At 37.3% G+C, this 17,782-nt stretch overlaps 1 protein-coding gene across 1 annotated transcript in view; it reads right to left on the minus strand.

Moving 5' to 3' along the window:
- The window catches only part of LOC124170418, a 38,458-nt gene extending 21,177 nt beyond the window's left edge, over window positions 1-17,281 (minus strand). Inside the window, exons 1-7 of the mRNA XM_046549139.1 lie at window positions 16,868-17,281; window positions 16,349-16,483; window positions 10,945-11,708; window positions 9,867-10,034; window positions 7,457-7,576; window positions 5,968-6,105; window positions 5,008-5,127 (exon numbers count right to left, since the gene is read on the minus strand). Coding sequence (XP_046405095.1) covers window positions 5,008-5,127; window positions 5,968-6,105; window positions 7,457-7,576; window positions 9,867-10,034; window positions 10,945-11,487 — 1,089 coding nt within the window. The 5' untranslated portion in view covers window positions 11,488-11,708; window positions 16,349-16,483; window positions 16,868-17,281. The remainder of the gene's footprint in view (window positions 1-5,007; window positions 5,128-5,967; window positions 6,106-7,456; window positions 7,577-9,866; window positions 10,035-10,944; window positions 11,709-16,348; window positions 16,484-16,867) is intronic.
- Between the last annotated feature and the right edge of the window lie 501 nt (window positions 17,282-17,782).

The raw sequence follows: 17,782 nt of genomic DNA on the forward strand, positions 1-17,782 counted from the left end.
TTTTACGTTGAATCTCAGGATTTTAGCAAGACTAGAAAAATTTCCTAGGCTAGTTAAAAGTTGATATATGCTATTTAGGGGTTGCACTCATCCCACCTTACAGGTAAAAGTATGGTGTAAACAAACCTTTGAACAAGAACAGTAAAGCAACAACTCCTACCTATTTAAAAAGCAATGCAGAGTTTAACCTTTTCGCGCCGAGCTCCTTCAAGGGAAGTTGCTTTCGGCTGTGCGAATGGTTTGAGAAATTCTTTTTCGCCCCGTACAGAGTTTTTTCTTGGCTTGGGACTGTGCAGGTAGTCGCTTCCTCCCCTTAATGACCTTTCCTGGCGGGGTCCTGGACCCTTTCCTTGGAAACTGGGCAAATATTATCCTCAACCCTTTTCCCCGAAGACAGCCCTTTCCGGCGTACTTTTGCAGTTAGTTTATTGTTGCCAGTGCAATTTTTATTTTTTATAATTTTTACTGTTGCATTAAATGTCAGTTCATCAATGTATTCCTTTCATTTTGCAATGCCTGTAGAACTTTTAAACAAAGTTCTACCGTTATTTTTAGGGTTTTCAGCAAAACGACACTATATCATAGCCAAATGAGCTTTTCCGAGAAGCGTGAGGTAATCATCTTCCACATACATATTTCAGGAAGAGAAGACACGGAATGAATGTCTACATAAAACATTCCCTATTGGTATATTAAATTTTCGAATTTTTAGGATATGCATTAATCAGTACTTATAGCGAAATTCGTTTATAATACCTTTGTATTCAAAGGTTGGCAAGAGGTTATTAAAAATAGCCGCTGTAATTTTGGCTCACGACAAAGAACTCAGAGAATCATATTTTATTACATTACGAGGGCTTTTTTTCATAGAAGTTGAATCAGATATTCTATCGAATTTCACCACAAATGAACAATTAGAATGTAGCTAACAGAGTAACATATATTTTTAGATGTAAATCATTACAATATCGTCCCTTAAACTTGCTAGTAAGTTATGAAAATAACAATTAAACATCTAACCTTAGCATCTCCCAAAATTGCTGAAGGTGATGATCCACTCCCTTAATATGAGGGCTAGAATTCCATTTAACATTTGGAACCTATCAGCAGAACATACAGAATGTAATTCCTTGCATTAATTTTCATTAAATGCAACATGAACGTTTTTAGTTATTTTAACTTATAAACAAATAAGTGACCATGAGTACCTTCCTCGAGTGGGACACTGAGAGCCGGAATGGGAAGAGGTAATCCCCACACAGACAATAGGAAAGGGTCGGACCTCTCACGCCGAGGGACCCTAATGGCAGTTGGGACTCACTTGGAATGCTTGACCGCGAAACTGTGAAAACACAGCTTTTTCCCTTTTGCTTCAAAAAATTCAAGCCGTGAAAATCCGGCCTTCCGTCTTTAGCATCAGAAAATTCAGGCCGTGAAATCACGCCCTGCGTACGGAAGAGGTTAATATCCACTCCTACAATAATGAGGACTCTTATATGGGACAAATTACTCAAATGTACATAGAAAATAGTACTTCCAAACAAAAGAATCTATTAGAAATATCATACCTATAGGAATGTTCCACTTTTACCATGAAATAAATAAAAACCATACTTCCATCTTTGTTAGCACCAAAGTTATGTACACAAAATTACATTTATCAAAAAATTATTTGAATAGGCAAGTAATTTAAGTAAGCAAGCACTTAATTTTTTTTTATAAACAACTGACATACATAACTTTAGCAATTAATATAGTGTAGCGGCGCCTGTGTGCACTGTGGCATCGCTCGGTAATGAGTTGTTTATGGACATGGATTGATTCCTGTGATGGAAGTAAATGGTTGTGATATTATATCGTGCTGTTTTAAAGTGTTTTAATTAAAGTTAGGCATTATTCCCTAGTGTAACCAGCTTATTTAGTTGAAAACCTGTAACAATTGGTGTCAGAAGCGGGATATTTTTTTGATTAAATTGAAATGGCTAGAAAAATTACACTCAGTCAATTAAAAGTGGCCGACCTAAAACGTTGGAGGAACGCGATTTGGATACTTCGGGCAAGATGTCTGCATTACAAGACCAACTTAGATAAGCCTTATTGTAGGAAGGAAAGGAACCTTTATGTTTTCTGTTTGAGACAGCAGATAAAGGCCATTTGCTCACTTCCTTGAAAAATTGGCAGGAGACAGTTCATGAAAGTATTTCAGCGCACCAAGGGGATATGAATGCATTGTAAGACACTTTGGACAAAAAAAATGCAGGACTTGGAGATGTTATGAATGAAGAATTGAATAAAATCAAAGATGATTTGAAAGCAATTGGGGATCGACTAACGGGGCTTGAGTGAGGGGCCCGAATTTCCACTAATCAAGGAAAGGTGACCGAATCCATTGGAGTTTCTCAATTGTCTAGGAAATCGGTGACAGGACATTTCCAAGTACGAGCTTTGGAAGCTGACGCCATTGAAGCTCGTAGTATTCAAGAGATATTGACGATGTTGTTGGAAATTTTAAAATATAAGAAGAGGAAAATTCGATGCTGGGCTTGTAGTGAGGTTGGGCACATAAGGAATAAGTGCACTTTGATAAGGTGCAGGTAAACTAAATAGGGTTGATAGGGAGGGGCAGCTGTCAACCTGCGACCAGAAGACCCCGAAAACAATAAAGAAAGTAGCATCCTTTTGCTAACATCATGACAACAAGGAAGGCACCTTGAGAAGAACTACTGTGGTTGCTGATCTTTGGGAAAGTGACACACTTCGGGAACACCAGGAGGAAGATCCTAACCTCAAATATCTCTGGAGATGGAAATTTTCTCGTGAAGGAAGACCAGCTAGGCAGGAAGTGGCTCCTCTCTCACCATGTGTTAAGACATACTGGGCTCAGTGGAACTCGATTGTGGAAGATGCTGGTGTGCTGAAAAGGGTGATTGAAAATTCAACTGGAGGCATAAAGAGGAATCAGGTTATTGTTCCACAAAACCCCATATCTGAGGTTTTGAGGAGTCTGCACGATGGTGCTTCTGGAGGACATCTTGGTCTACACAAGACACTAGAAAAAGTCCGGGAGAGATTCTACTGGCCACATTTGAAGAAGGATGTCAGAGAACAGTGTAGGAAGTGTAGTGTGTTCTGCGGCAAATGGTCCACTGAAAAAGAGTAGAGCACCAATGAGGACCAACAATGTAAGGGCACCTTTTGAGCATGTGGCTATTGATATAGCTGGACCTTTTCCTCTGACAAAGGATGGGAACAAATACATCCTTGTAGCCATGGACCCTTTCAGTAAGTGGGTTGAAGCATATGCCTCTCCAAATGAAGAGGCTACTACAGTGTCTGATGTGTTTAATGAAATACACTTTTGTATGTTCCACAATAGTCTTTAATCCCGACCCAGGTTTCGGCAGTACACACTGTCATTATCAAGGTAATGACAGTGTGTACTGGGTCGGGATAAAACCTGGGTCGGGATAAAAAACTATTGTGGAACATACAAAAGTGTATTTCATTATGTTTCCTGTGAACAAGTTCCACCAAATATCGCCTTCCAACCTTAAGCTGATCTGATGTGTTTGTGAAACAATTCTTTAGTCGCTTTGGTGTCCTATTAGAGCTTCACTCTGATCAGGGAAGAAACTTTGAGTTAGAAGTATTCACCCGAGTGTGGGAGTTGATGGGCATTAGGAAAACCAGGACATCAACACTTCAGCCACAGTCTGATTGCATGGTTGAGCATATGAACCGAACCCTAGGTAGATACCTTACGAAAATGGTTCCAGACTATCAACATGATTGGGACCTGCATCTCCATTTCTTCCTCGTGGCCTACCGAAGTTCTCTCAATGAGACAACCAAAGAGACACCTGCTCGCATCATTTTTGGGAAAGATCTGCGTTTGCCTTGTGATCTCCAATTTGGGTGCAGGCCTGGGGAGGATGTTGAGATAGAAGACTACGTCACAAAGCTCAGGAAGAGTATGGATGAAACCCATCAAAGAGTGCATTCCAATCTTGAGGAAGCAAGTGGCAAAATTAAGGAGAGGTATGATATCAAGACTGACCAGGGTGGCTACCAGGCAGGAGATTTGGTGTGGCTCTACAACCCAAAAAGGATTTGTGGGTACTCTGCAAAGCTCCAGAAACAGTGGGAAGGACTGCATGAGGTAGTTACCAGGATCAATGATGTGGTGTACACGATCAAGAAACCTCCAAGAGGGAAGCAAAGAGTAGTCCATTTCAATCGCTTGGCCCCTTTTCATGGCTGTAATGGAATGGAGAAAATACAAGCAGCTGAGATGCAGTGCACATTGGCATCTGAGGGATTTAGGGGTGACATTGATCCTCAGTTTCCCCAGAAGTATTATGTGATTAATGGTACATGTCATGACTAGGGTAAAACTTTCAATGCTCGCCGCTCAGTTGAAGGAGATGTTGAGACTGATCATATGACATCTGTTGAGGGACACCTTATAATGCAGCGAATGGTGTATTTCAACCCACAGATGACTTTGTCGCCAGAGTAAGAAGAAGAGCATGAGGAGAAGGATGTGGGTGAGGAGAGCTGTTTGGAGGAAGCACAGCCTGTGTCTGCCTCCATTGAGCCAAAGACTTATACTACCCTGGTGTGATCTGGTGGCCCTGAAAGTGGATAATTTGATACATCCAGTGGGTCAATTCCTGGTATCTCCGCCTCTCATGGCCCATGCCCACTTAATTATAAAAATTCTTTTTGATTTTCTAATAAAAATGGATGAAAATCAATGAAATAGTTTCAAACCTAAAAATAACAGTAAGATAAGCTACCAGTATAGTAAAATACACCTAATTATTTGTCGCAACAATTCATTCATTTTAAATGATTCGTTCATGAAAAACATAGCATTTCTGCTCCTGTTAGGTCAAGGGAGGAAAAATGTCTCGCCTTTCTGCTGAGTGGTGCAGGGGACGTTCCACCCAAGAATGGATTTGTGTCATCGCACATCTGAGCTTAACAATGCAAAAGTACACTCACCATGTCATCCGTTGCCAATGGATCCGAGACATCAGTTGAATTTCCAGCAAGGTTTCGTATGTGCAGCATGGGATAACTCTCTTCCATAAGATGGTCTCCGTTCTCCTCTTTCACATGACACTAAAAGAGAATGCTGATTGTCAATAAATATAAGTCAACCAATAAAAATAACCTCTATAAAATAAAAATTAAACCTCCTCTCCTAGCTGAGACCACTTCAGCTAGCCAAAAGCATGTGCTCATTAGTTTTTAATGACTCCTTACTTGCAGTTCAACTCCAGTAGTATTTAACCGCTCTTTCCTTTATTTATTATTTCTTACAGATAATTATCTCAACAGCTCGAGGGATGGAAATCCCATCTCTTTTTCCGTTGCTAGTATTTTCTTGCAGCCAATCACAATGCATAGCCTCTAACAATGATTTTAACACCACAATTGGCTCTCAACTGAATGAAAGTTGTAAATTGCGTAAAAAAATCCACAGAGGGAAAAAGTCATTCACCTACACCTGGATTCGAGCCCCAATCCCTCGATTTCCACCTGAGTGTTTTAGCCAGTGAACATTCCAAGCCGTCCCCTGTGGATATTTGTGGACTATACTGCACAAGGTGATGCTGGAATGCTGAGCATATGATGCCAAAAGCACTCCAAGTCGTGCACATGGCACCACAGCCGCAGAGCAATGTCTGAACTTTGAACACATAGAGGTGTTCGGTCTTGACTACTTTTAAGTACACCGGGACTAGCCACGGCAATAACTGTAGCAGGAGTCACCCACAAAGCACAAACTGTGCAAAAACTCCAAAGAGAAAACATTCCCACAGTTTGTGCATTACGGTTTACTACCTTAAAATTTATCACCTCTGATTGGCATTCAAGTCATGAACATCAGTCACCATGTCTCCTTGTATGTATCACCTACACCTAAATATCAATAGATTAGATGAATGTCTGGCATACCTTGGCAGCATCCTTCTCCTCTTGGGATGGTTCTTCCTTAGCCCCAACTAGCTTCCAGTCAAAGTCTGTCACGATGGCTCCTGTGCTTTCAGCCATACTTTCCAACCATTCTTCTTCAAAAGGAGTAGAGGTCAAAGGCTGCACAAGAATCCACATATAATAAGTGCAAAAATAATGAGAGAGTTAGAAAAATGAGGAAACACCTTGTTGAGTTAGTCACAGAAATAAAATTAGAGGTTGATTTTTATGTATAGTGTTTGTCTAAATCTACAATCTACTCTGCAAGCTGTCTCAAGGAAGTAATGGTAAGGAAATTTAACTGCTTAAAAATTGGTTTGCATGTTTGCCATTTGGTTATCTTTGCCATACTCATAACGCCTCTTTTTTGCACTGCAAAATTTGTGAAAAGCCAAAAATGATCCTCAGAGCAATATTCTGGAGATGTCTACCTTCTGATACCATCTTATTTGTAATGATGACTTATCTGTAGGGAGTACCTGGCATATGATTTCAGTACCTATGCATTAAAACATTTGTACAGAAGACATATACATTCAATATCAGAGAATTTAGTTAGAGATTTAGTGCATTTTGGGTTATACTTCGTTTTATTAACATCAACTTTGGCAAATAAAAATAATACTCATTTTCATAATTCTGTCATTATTTCACAATTGCCATTTAATAAAATTCTAAAAATGGCCTATTTTTTGATCCCAGGGAAAAAAGCCAGTTTTCACTGGTTTATAATTTTTGCACTATCATGTTGGAAGTACTTGTAAGAGATCAATTTATTCTTAATTTCTGGAAATATTATCAAAGAAGTTGAAACTTCAATTGGTTGGGAAATACATATGCTCCCATTGTTGGAAAACCAGAAAAAAGTGCCAACTTCAACATTTTTTTAAGCAATTAAATACTTTTTACTGTCCAGGGTAATGAGTTTCATCAACATTCATGGCATGTGGGGTAGGTGTGACAAATTCTGTCTTAAGTTACTTGCTCTACTTTGTGGAACCAGGACATTGGAATTTTAAGATATTTGACCATAATCATTAATATTCAATGATAATTATTACCTCAATTTGCATTCAAAACCATCTCTTAACATTTTTAGCCCCCTCATTCATTCTACATTTTGACTATGCTCCTGACCCATCTGAAAAGAAATTCTTGTAGAGAAAATAGCCCCTGCGTGGTGCTCCGCAACACTTCAGTCTGAAGTGTCTTAGAGTGAATGTGGAATTCATTGGATCGCACCCGCAGTGAGCCAAGTTGAGAGGCAGAACACACCTATTCTTTTCATCACAATGCATAGTTCGTTTTGAAGGGTACAGTCATGAATGATACCTCTGTACTCTATGATTCAACTTTCATCAACTTAAGAAAAAATTTGTGTTTTCCTGCTGAGTGGCACTGGGAATATTCAACCATGGAATGAATTTGTATGATAGCGCAACTTCACTGACCCATGCAAGAGTACACTCACCAATTCATCAGTTGCCAATGGATCTGCGACATCCCTTGAAATTTCTGGTGGATCTGGTGTGTACATCGCTGGATACATTCCTTCACTGAGAGGGTCTTCTTTCTCCTCTTTCACATGAAACTAGAATAGAATGCTAGGTGTCACTAAATTAAGGCAAAATAAATAGTACTGAGACCCTCTTAAACACATTCAATGCAGGCCTGATTTTCATTTAAGTCATCAAAATTGGCCGATATAATAAATGAAAGAAACATAGCAGGAGTTTCTGTGACATAATTTCTATTGAAATATTGCTTTTTACAAACGGTGCACATGGTTAAAAAGAGGGAAGCTTGTTGAAGGCCATTCACACAATCCGAAGACTCGGAAGCAGATATTAGTTACGTATGGAGAAAAGGCTCCCAGCCCTACCAGCAAAGCATGCCAATTGACGTGCTCTGTGCTGAATGTGTTCCTCTTTCACCTAAGACCAGTCAAGCTGACCAAATGCATGTAATCATGAGATTCTTGTCACTCCCACTACATAGCCAGGAACATTTACTTACACCTTTGGAATAATTTTACCATCCTTTCCATTATTTGTTATTTCATATAAATAATTGTGCCCAATGTCATTTCTTCTTTCAATCAAAATTATGAGGTGATAAAAATTCAATGGGTGAGAGAATGAGTTAATACTTTTCAAATTTTGATACACTTTTTTTTATTTACAGCATCACCTTAAGGAGGCGCTTAAGCATTTTTTCCAATAATTTTAAGGAGTTTTTTAATTGGAATTCCATAACAAAGCAAAATATTTAATTCAGGCTCTAACCAGTGCAATTTTTAATATTAAGGTGTTAAAAACACATATTGAATATTAATTATTGATTGATCCGAGCTGCTAATAGATCTGTAAAATGAAGTTAATATACCTGACGGCAGATTCCTCCAAATACTTAAGTCTTCTATGATATATCTTACTAGTCGTTCCAATATATACTTAAATCTGTAAAAAGAGGCATATATTCTTGTGGGCAAAATCCACCAAATCCTTAAGTATTCTAGGATACTTCTTACAAGAGACGATTGGTACTTAATATAATGATATCCACCTTCAATCACAGTTTTACACCTGGCTCTTGAAACACAAACCTAATTCCTTGCTATGTGCAAATTTCAACAGAAATTTGAGCTTCCCTAGAATAATGAATGAATAAAGTGTGAGTAATCCATATATTTACCTTCACCACCCCAAAATCTGTGCATTTGGTCAGTTTGGCAGGCAAGTACCTTATTCTCCCGCCACTTCTGAGACCAGCATTTTAGGTTACACTGCAGTAAGTGTAGATTGCACAATTTCTACTCAATATTGGCAACAGAGTATTCAAGGTTGCTAGAGAGAGCATAGATAAGCAATGAATTGAATTATCTTTGAAATGTATCCTGTAGTATTTATAGAGGGCAACAACCTAACAATCTTCCTCAACCCTCATATGGATTCCCTGCACCTTAGTAGAGCTCAGAGTTTTCCTTCTTCCTTACCATCTATAACCCATACTTCATTATTTCCCACCAATCCAGGAGTGAACCCTCATCTGCCGCACTCTACCACGTCACATTTACCCATCCATCTCTAGAGAAACGTCCTTAGTGAGGGAATGGGGCTCCTCGGCAGGAAAAAAATACCCGCTCTTCTAGCTCCACCTCCAAAGTGGCATTGGGTTCTTTGACACACTGCTTATTATCCCATATTCTTTACATTTCAAGACCCACAAGACTTAATTTTTTTAATTGCAGGATAAGCTCCAAGAATATTCATAAGATTAGTCTTAATTGCCAGAATCACTGCAAAAATCACAAAAGTAATACTTGTCTCTTCTCACTTCACCTACACCTGTTCGATTATTAACGTTTAAGAACTTAGCCTTCTATGTACACTGCAAAGATATAACATATAAGGGGACACAGTGCACCAAAATTATATATCACATGGTTACCTAAGACTTATTCGGTCCTCATTCGTTATATAAAGAGGTAACATGAGAGTTTAGGCACGTTTCATAATCAAGGTGAAGCGGGAAGATTGAACAAACAGGGAAGTATCTTGAAACCAATCAGTGTTATGCATAAGAATATTTATTAGCTTGCAAGCAAGCTCAAGCTATCTCAGTTCATTTGCCATGCAAATTTCTGCCATAAGATTAACACTGTTCCACAACAAACATCGCCACAAGTGTAAATAGATAATAGTGATTAGGCTATTTGACTCGCATAAACTTGCTGTTCTGTACAACTGAGAGTTGTAGAATAGAATTGAGAATAGCATCTATTCATGTCAGGCACACCCATTTTCATTATACAGATGATAAATTTACACAACACAAGGTCGTCCAACTCAGGTGTAATTGTAGGTGAGAATAAAACTTACCAAAGCATCTGGTCTCGTTTCTTGGCAGTCTGACACAGGAATGTATATTTCAGTAGTTTGGAATGCACATGGGAGCTGTGAAGTGCCTTCATTTGCACTTTGCAAGCAGTCCTGTGAGTCAGTAGAAGACCGTAAATTGTCATCACCTGTCCACTCTTCTTTGATACTCTGCAGAGAAAGTAATGGAGATAAACAACTCACCTTCTTCTAAGTCAACAAATTAGGGGCACACCTAGATATAATGAAACAGGATTATTGAAATCTTACCTCTATTACTAGAAAAGATTATGTTAGATTGAAGGACCAAGCATGCATTGCTAAGCCACTCCACTTCAACTGCATTTAAGGACAAAGACCTAGAAAACACTGTCACGAGGCGTTGGTGAGGATATTTCAGAGTGACAATAGTACACGTACAGAGGTATGGTTATTAAGGTGTACTCTTCAGCTAACATTTTATTCTTTGGTTTATTTAAGAATTCTACCAAAATAACTGCTGGAAAAGAGAGACGTGAAGCAGAGAAGGGTCATTTTGGCTGAATACCTGAGCCTCTTCCATGAATTACCAAGCAGCAAAGGAAATTTCAACATTGGGAGAGAGAAAGAGATTTAACACTTTTTAAGCAAACCAGCTTTTCCCATCAACCAGGTAACAGGAAACATATTGGAGAACAACACACTCCCTGAATACTTAATAGGCTAGCAATAAAGAATATTAATATTTCCCCAATACTATGCACTATTGACTGCCATCAAACTGATCCCTCCCTTCTCAGATGATCTCTCAGCACTAAAATCTGTTAGGAAACTGGAGTCTCTTGCGGTAAAATTAGAAGCAGTTAAAGAAGGTTTTGAAAACATGCAATCAGCATGGCCACAATGCACACACTTCCCCTTAACTTTCTATCTGCAACCCATGCATCCCCGACCACAAAAGTCTTTAGCACATTCTGCTTTCCTATTACTCAGTGGACCATTACCAGAACAAAATTATGTCTCCTCACTCTTTAATAACTTGACCACATGTATTCCACTTAACTTCACTCCCACCTTTTCCCTGGTGCTCTCAAAAACTTACCAGGCTGCCTCCAGGATTTGATGCTGCTAGCCAGGGTGCATCCATCAGCAATGAACATTCTTTGCACTCTACTTCAGAACACTGAGCTTCAGTGATGGCCATACTAAGCACAAAATCCATGTTCTCCTTTACTTTTCTAAGACACTGGAAGGCCTCATTGTTCAGTAAGTCGATTGCATGATGACACAAATCAAATCCAAAGAAAGGGTTAATGCAAGACCCTATTACTTTACAACAATAATTTATGTCATCAGGTAACTTGGCCATGAAATTCACTGTCACGTTCCCACCAGTAGAGTGAGTTAACCTCTGGCCATTGACCAAATCTTGGTTTTGTGACGGCAACAAGTTTTTCCCACAAAAGCTGTTCATAAATCGATATTCCTTCCATGTTATAGAAGATAGTAGAGAGGTAATTACACATTCCTTAGATTTTATCAACACTTTCACCGTTTTTTGTTCACTGATCCATTCAGGAAGTCTTCCCAGATGCACTACCACATTATCAGTTTTGGAGTATAATGGTGATTTACATTGATTCATGATATCCTTATTCAAATTTATAAACACTACAGACAAATCAAACAGAACTATCTGCTTTTTAGTCAACAAATAATTTGCATAAAATTTGGGATGATGTTTGAGATCAATCTGGCACTAGTTGCAATGTAAAATATGAACATCAACAGCTGTGCATCACTTCCTAGGAAGGGCATCATTAAATGTCCATGGCTTGTATTTTAATAGCAGCAGGCTGACAAACCCTGAAAAAATAAACGTTATTATACACATTAAGATCAAATAAATTCACAACAGTAAAAGACACTGCCCAACATAGAAATGGAAACTTATGGAGACACTGCTATCTTATTATCATACATGTTATTATATCTTGGTTATCCATTACGAACAATTAAAAAATGAAGAAGTGGGAAACCTTCCAATACAATGAGTGGATATCAAACGACGAGATTTATGACCAAAGGTTACTAGGAAAAAGGTCCTAATTCAAAGAAATTATCATTACATTGTACATACCAATGTGATAAATTTAATTCAAAGTGTATAACTAAACAAGAAAACCAATTCTGAGGATCTCTTTTGCCTGAACGAAGCAATCAATTTCAATACCACCAGAAGCATGAGAGAGAGAACACAGTTGCGATAGGTCATAAAAATCTTTTGTTCCATAGTGCTTCATTCATTACATGTTAGTCTATTCTCATTATAATTATTGCACTTAAATTCATGTTTCCCAAGTTTGCGAGCCTTAATATCCCTTATTCATCATTCCAATGACTCACAGTTGGGATGCAAGGACGCTAAAATTATTCCCATCTGTTTGAGAGTGACAAATTTTAAAAACCATGAAAATTGAAATGATATAATGATGCAAATGTCTGCTAGTTTTAGAACCAATGGCTCAATTGAATACTTATTGGTACTGTTATGCAATGCATTATGTCTTCAATGCAGCTGGTAAGAGTTTATAAAAGAGAGAATCAGTCAACCTTAACCTTCAATTATTTTAGGTAAAAATAACTAGTGCTGTTGCTGATCACACCATCACTCATGTAATCTCCTTTAACATCAGGCATGCTGAGGCATAAACAGAGAGGCCAAAAATAAATCCCAATGCCTGCTACAGAAAGAATGTTGAAAAATTAAGGCTTAATCATTTGGCTTAATTTCAATGATTCGGGAGCAGACTTAAGCATTTGGTCAATCTAAACTGGAACTGAGCATGTCACCATTTCGTACCACTGAGCATATCATGCTGTGAATGATGGCCGGTGAAAAGTTGTTTCGTCTGAAAGCTGCCTTAATGTGGCACTGGCTGCATTTCACGCCATAGACAGCACACCATCGGGCCACACTGAGTAAACATACAAGTTTTCTAACAAACAGTACCCAAAGTATTTGCAACCGAGTAAAGTAATCTCCCAAATATCTGAGTGTGGATTTGAGCTGTAGATGAAAGGAATTTCAAAAACTCCATCATGAATTAGTCTTCAAATTTCATAGCAAAAAATGAAACATTTACAATTAAGTCTGTCTTCTCATTTTAATTTTTTGCCTTCTTGTGAGTAAATCAGAACATGCAAATAAAAAAATTCCTCCCATAATATTTTCGTTTCTATTTCAGGTACCCCTCACTTAACTATAAACATGTTCCTTAAGAGTGTCATACTAGCACATTTCATGCTAAGTGAGGTGTTTTTAATGCATAACAATACAACTTATATCCTGTGCACCACAAGATGACTTTTCTGGGGCTATTTTAGATTTTAGAGCAAAGTTGCTAATGCACAGTGATAACAAAATCCAGGTAATTATTATCTTTTGTAGAACCATTTACTTCATTAATACTTTGGATTGTGTTCTCCTTTGCTCTTCCCATTCTAATTAAGAGGTGACAGTAGGTTTAGAGTTAGCACTTTAGCTGATGTAAAGCGTGAATTTTGCTTGAACATTTACAGAACAATCTTTCATTCCAGCCATGTTTTACCAAATGCTATTGCCTTGAAAATAGAATTGAGATTGTTTACCATTGGCCTACTACATTAGATACAAGACATTTCTCCTAGGAGATTAGCAGTGTTTTAGCGATTTAAAACTAAGAGTGACTTAAATGAAAATAACTACGGTTACGCTTTTTGCCTCATATCATACAAGTCATACCGCTGAAGTTCGCACAATTGACAGTGACTTCCCGCAGAAATATTTCTACTAGGCAAACTCACTTCCTTTCTTTCACCAAGAACTTATTGTATCTGGAGGTTTTTTATCTCAGGTTTCACAATAGATGAGAAAGAAACTAACCAACACATTGGCTCTCAGTAGATTACAGTCCGGTACAGGAATGTGTGCCACAGTTGTAAGGACAAAGCAGTGAGCTGTGAAGTGCCTCCAACCGCATTTTAAATGCAGATGCGATTGAAGGCACTTCACAGCCCCCATGCAGCCCTTCGTATCTGAAGAAAAATCCCACTCGTCACCAGCTGCCTCCTCTCCTTTCAGAGAAGGTAACTGTGATAAGCAACTCACATCCATCACAGTAAAAAAGGAAGAGATGCTCCTAATCTTGATGAAACAGGATTTCCAAATATTCTATCTACACTTTCAAATAAATATTGAGCATCGTCCATCTGTAGCTAAGTGGCTTGAAAACTACTGAACCAAATGAAATTTAATTTGGCAGGAAGAAACCAGGTAAACTTGATTCGTATTCAGGCAATGTAACGACCTTTGAGCCCTCAAAGTGGGCCCTTTCACAGAAAAATATATTCTGCATATGGATTAGAGTATAAGGGGTCGTGCAGATGTGGTTTTATTCCCTTAATTTAATTGTAATTATATTCTTAACAGCAATGTTGATGAAGGTTGTCATTGTCACATTTAAGTGAATGAAAATGAACATTTTTTTATTCCTGCACTCAATCAGAATATCAGGAATTTCTGAGTAAAGAGTGATAAACTATCAATATCATTAAATATATTTTATTTAAGCCCAAGTCTTACCATAGAAACCATTGACATAGCATATGCTTTCGACATACTTCTTTCATTCTTGATGTCTTCTTTGTGTTTAAAGATTATCTCTGGGGCTTACATCATTATGAAAAACATACTTGCTGGCTTAAAGAAATTTATTTTCTACTTTCTATTATGCATGTGAATTGATTAGAGCATAAAAAAATTAAAAGTGGTCAAGCACTAAAAACTTATTTTACGTAGTAAAAAATGTCCAACATTGAATTCTAAAAAATGAAATTAAAATTCTATAGACAAATTAACAAAATATATCTGACATACCTTCATGTACTTGTTCCATTTGCATGCAAGTTGCTAATTTGTGACTTCATAATCACGTTTATTATATTTGCATCAACTTCGACTATCCAGATTACCATAGATTTTACTTAAACCAGCATTGTGAGTTCTATCATTACAATTTTAGTATGCCTGCATGTAAACAACCCTTTTTTTAAACAGTTGTGATACACTATATCTAGGATAGAAAATTTTAGATTCTAATTCCACTATTCTTCAACCAAACCATAGAGATGAGTGGGAGTAATACCGTTAATTGCCTACTTAATACAGTTGCAAAAACGACACACAAGATAATCTTCTATGCTAAAAATATTTTATTTATCATGATTTTTTTCAAATAACCCTTATAACTGAAAAAAAAACAATAACACAGCAATCACGAGCAAACAAATAACCACCGTTCTTTTCTGGCCTGTGCACACCATGCATACACTTGAACAAGATAACATGTGGGCGATTATAGTACACCAGAATGGAACAAGTACACATGAACCATATTAGAACAGGTTCTATTTTTTCTTCATGCATTTATACGACTTGGGTGGTCAAACTGTGCATTTTCGTGTCCATTTATGCATTCCTACATGAAGACATTAACTAGTACAGGTAAGTACCATGTAAACAGGCCTTGACCGTTGCACCAAGAACATTATTTAAGAAAAAAAGAAACCTCAAAGTCTCAAACTTCAAAAAGAAACCTTAAACCTCAAACCTTAAACAAAACCTCAAAGAAACCTCAAAACAAAATTATTTAATGAAAATATTTTTTTAAACAACCCTGATATTCATATCCTTAAAACTTGCAAAACCAATCATGCAACAATTATGCATTGCCCTCTCAACTTTTCTTACACAGAAAAAAGAAATATAATTTGTTTACATTCACTTGGAACTAAAATTGACAGCCGATCAACAAACTATTTTCAAGGTCCCTCACATTTCATTATTTAGCACCATATGGTCAGAGGTTTCTTTGTTCTATAAAAATAGAGTATGGAAGAGTCATGTGTGTGCATTGCCTTGCCAAGTTGATAAAGGGTGAATTCAAATCCCATACTTTCCTGAATATCATTGTCTATTAAACACTAAGTTTTACCAGAAGATGAAATGTCTTCAGTCTTTGGCACTGAAAAACCAACTGCAACATAAAAAGCATCCTGCCAAGTGCTCAAAGATAAGGAAAAACCGTTTATTAGAATTTGGACTTGTTACATTTTTCCCGTAGACCATGGACGAGGACCTTTCATGTGCCCTAATATTGTAGACTACCAAAAGGTATACTAAATTATCTTTTGACCGTTAATCGAAGCGCCTTTTTAGTTAGCGTTCCTATTAATGGCCACCGGTAGTACTACAACATTATATTTCTCCAATTGTGTCACCAAGAATTTAATCTATTACAATATAGAGTTAATCCTCACAACTTTATACAACGAATATTTCAGTCCGCAAAATTTATCTTTCAAGATTCCTCCTGTTGTCGACAAAAACCGAAGAGTGTCACCCTTAACTCTGCCATACTTACACCACGTCAGTCATCAAATAAGAAAAAAGGAAAAGTACTCACCCTGCAGCAACTACTCGGCAAACTTTCTGTCAGAACTGCGTGTGATGATGATAAAATCTTTTTGAAAACACTGCATTCCGTAAGTTTCTTCAAGCACACTGGTCTGGTAGTGGGCAGGCCATCTCCCACAGCAATCTGAGATATTAATAAACAAATATTTAACGTATCACAGCCATTATATTCATGTATATATCACTAGACACTCTGTTTTATTCTCAATACACTTTATTTACACCCACTTCAAGATGGCTCTCTCATTAACAATTTATTATTTATCTTTTATCACCATAGCATCGTCTCAAACAAAGAAATAAAAATAAAAACAAACATGCTCACAAATAAACAAAACAACAAATGAACTTAAAAACAGAAAATAAACTAAGCATTTACAAAAGTGATTTTGATCATAAAGGCACATGCATCATTATACATCAACAGATATCGTAATTATCTAGGAAAAAACAAAATGAAGGAAGCATCATTGTAAAGAAAATCGATAGCATTTAATGTGCCAATCACATGTAAGCCGACTAAATCATGTAGGGAATCATTCAGTTACTATTGCATGCTACATCCGAAGTGAATATGTTGTAATAATAATCATGATTTTTCCTACTAAGTCAGCAATTCCTTCCTGAAGATTCCGTGAAAATCCCGCTGGTGCGACTCATGTTTTCACTTCAAAATCTCATTCACTGTTTAAATCAGGTACATCGTCAAAGACATAATCTACTCACTGACAAAGATCTCAAAATCACACAAGGAAACTACATTCAGTACGTTGATGTTTGAAAATGAAAATACTTGTGATTATTATGCTCAACGAAAGGACCAACGACGCCAACAACGAACAACAATCACCTGAGAGACATTTCACGACTCAATAGCAAGGGCTGAGAATATTTTCAACAATTTATGACATGATTGTAAATCTTACGAACACAACATGCACGACCGCAACGTTTACTTGTTAATACAAGAACATGCAATCAAGCCTCAGATTAGAATCGATGATATCTAGTTGCCATTTTATCCGCAAACAGCACACGTATAGAACAGGCCAAACATCCGCGTTTCAAGACAAATTTCTTTCCATTTGAAAAAATAAAGGGATATTTAATATATATTCGTCAATTTTATTTCAATTTTTGGTAGTATTATAATTTATGTTTTATTATTATTCTATGCTTAGGACAGAAACTGAATTTAAGGCCGACTTCTGCTTCCACACGGTCACAGTTCATTTACGATCTTTATATATGAAAAAGGTTACAAAATATCTTGAACGCTGAATTTAAAGAGTTTTAAATATTTATGTTTAAAAAAATGCAAGTAAGCTCAATTAGATATATCTCATCGTTGCAAATGCCTCATCTATCGATTGTAGGCCTATTGCGTACGTTATACACTAGTGGTCAGAAACGCAACTAAAGT

Source organism: Ischnura elegans, chromosome 13 (assembly GCF_921293095.1).
Source record: "Ischnura elegans chromosome 13, ioIscEleg1.1, whole genome shotgun sequence".
Lineage (NCBI taxonomy): Eukaryota > Metazoa > Arthropoda > Insecta > Odonata > Coenagrionidae > Ischnura > Ischnura elegans.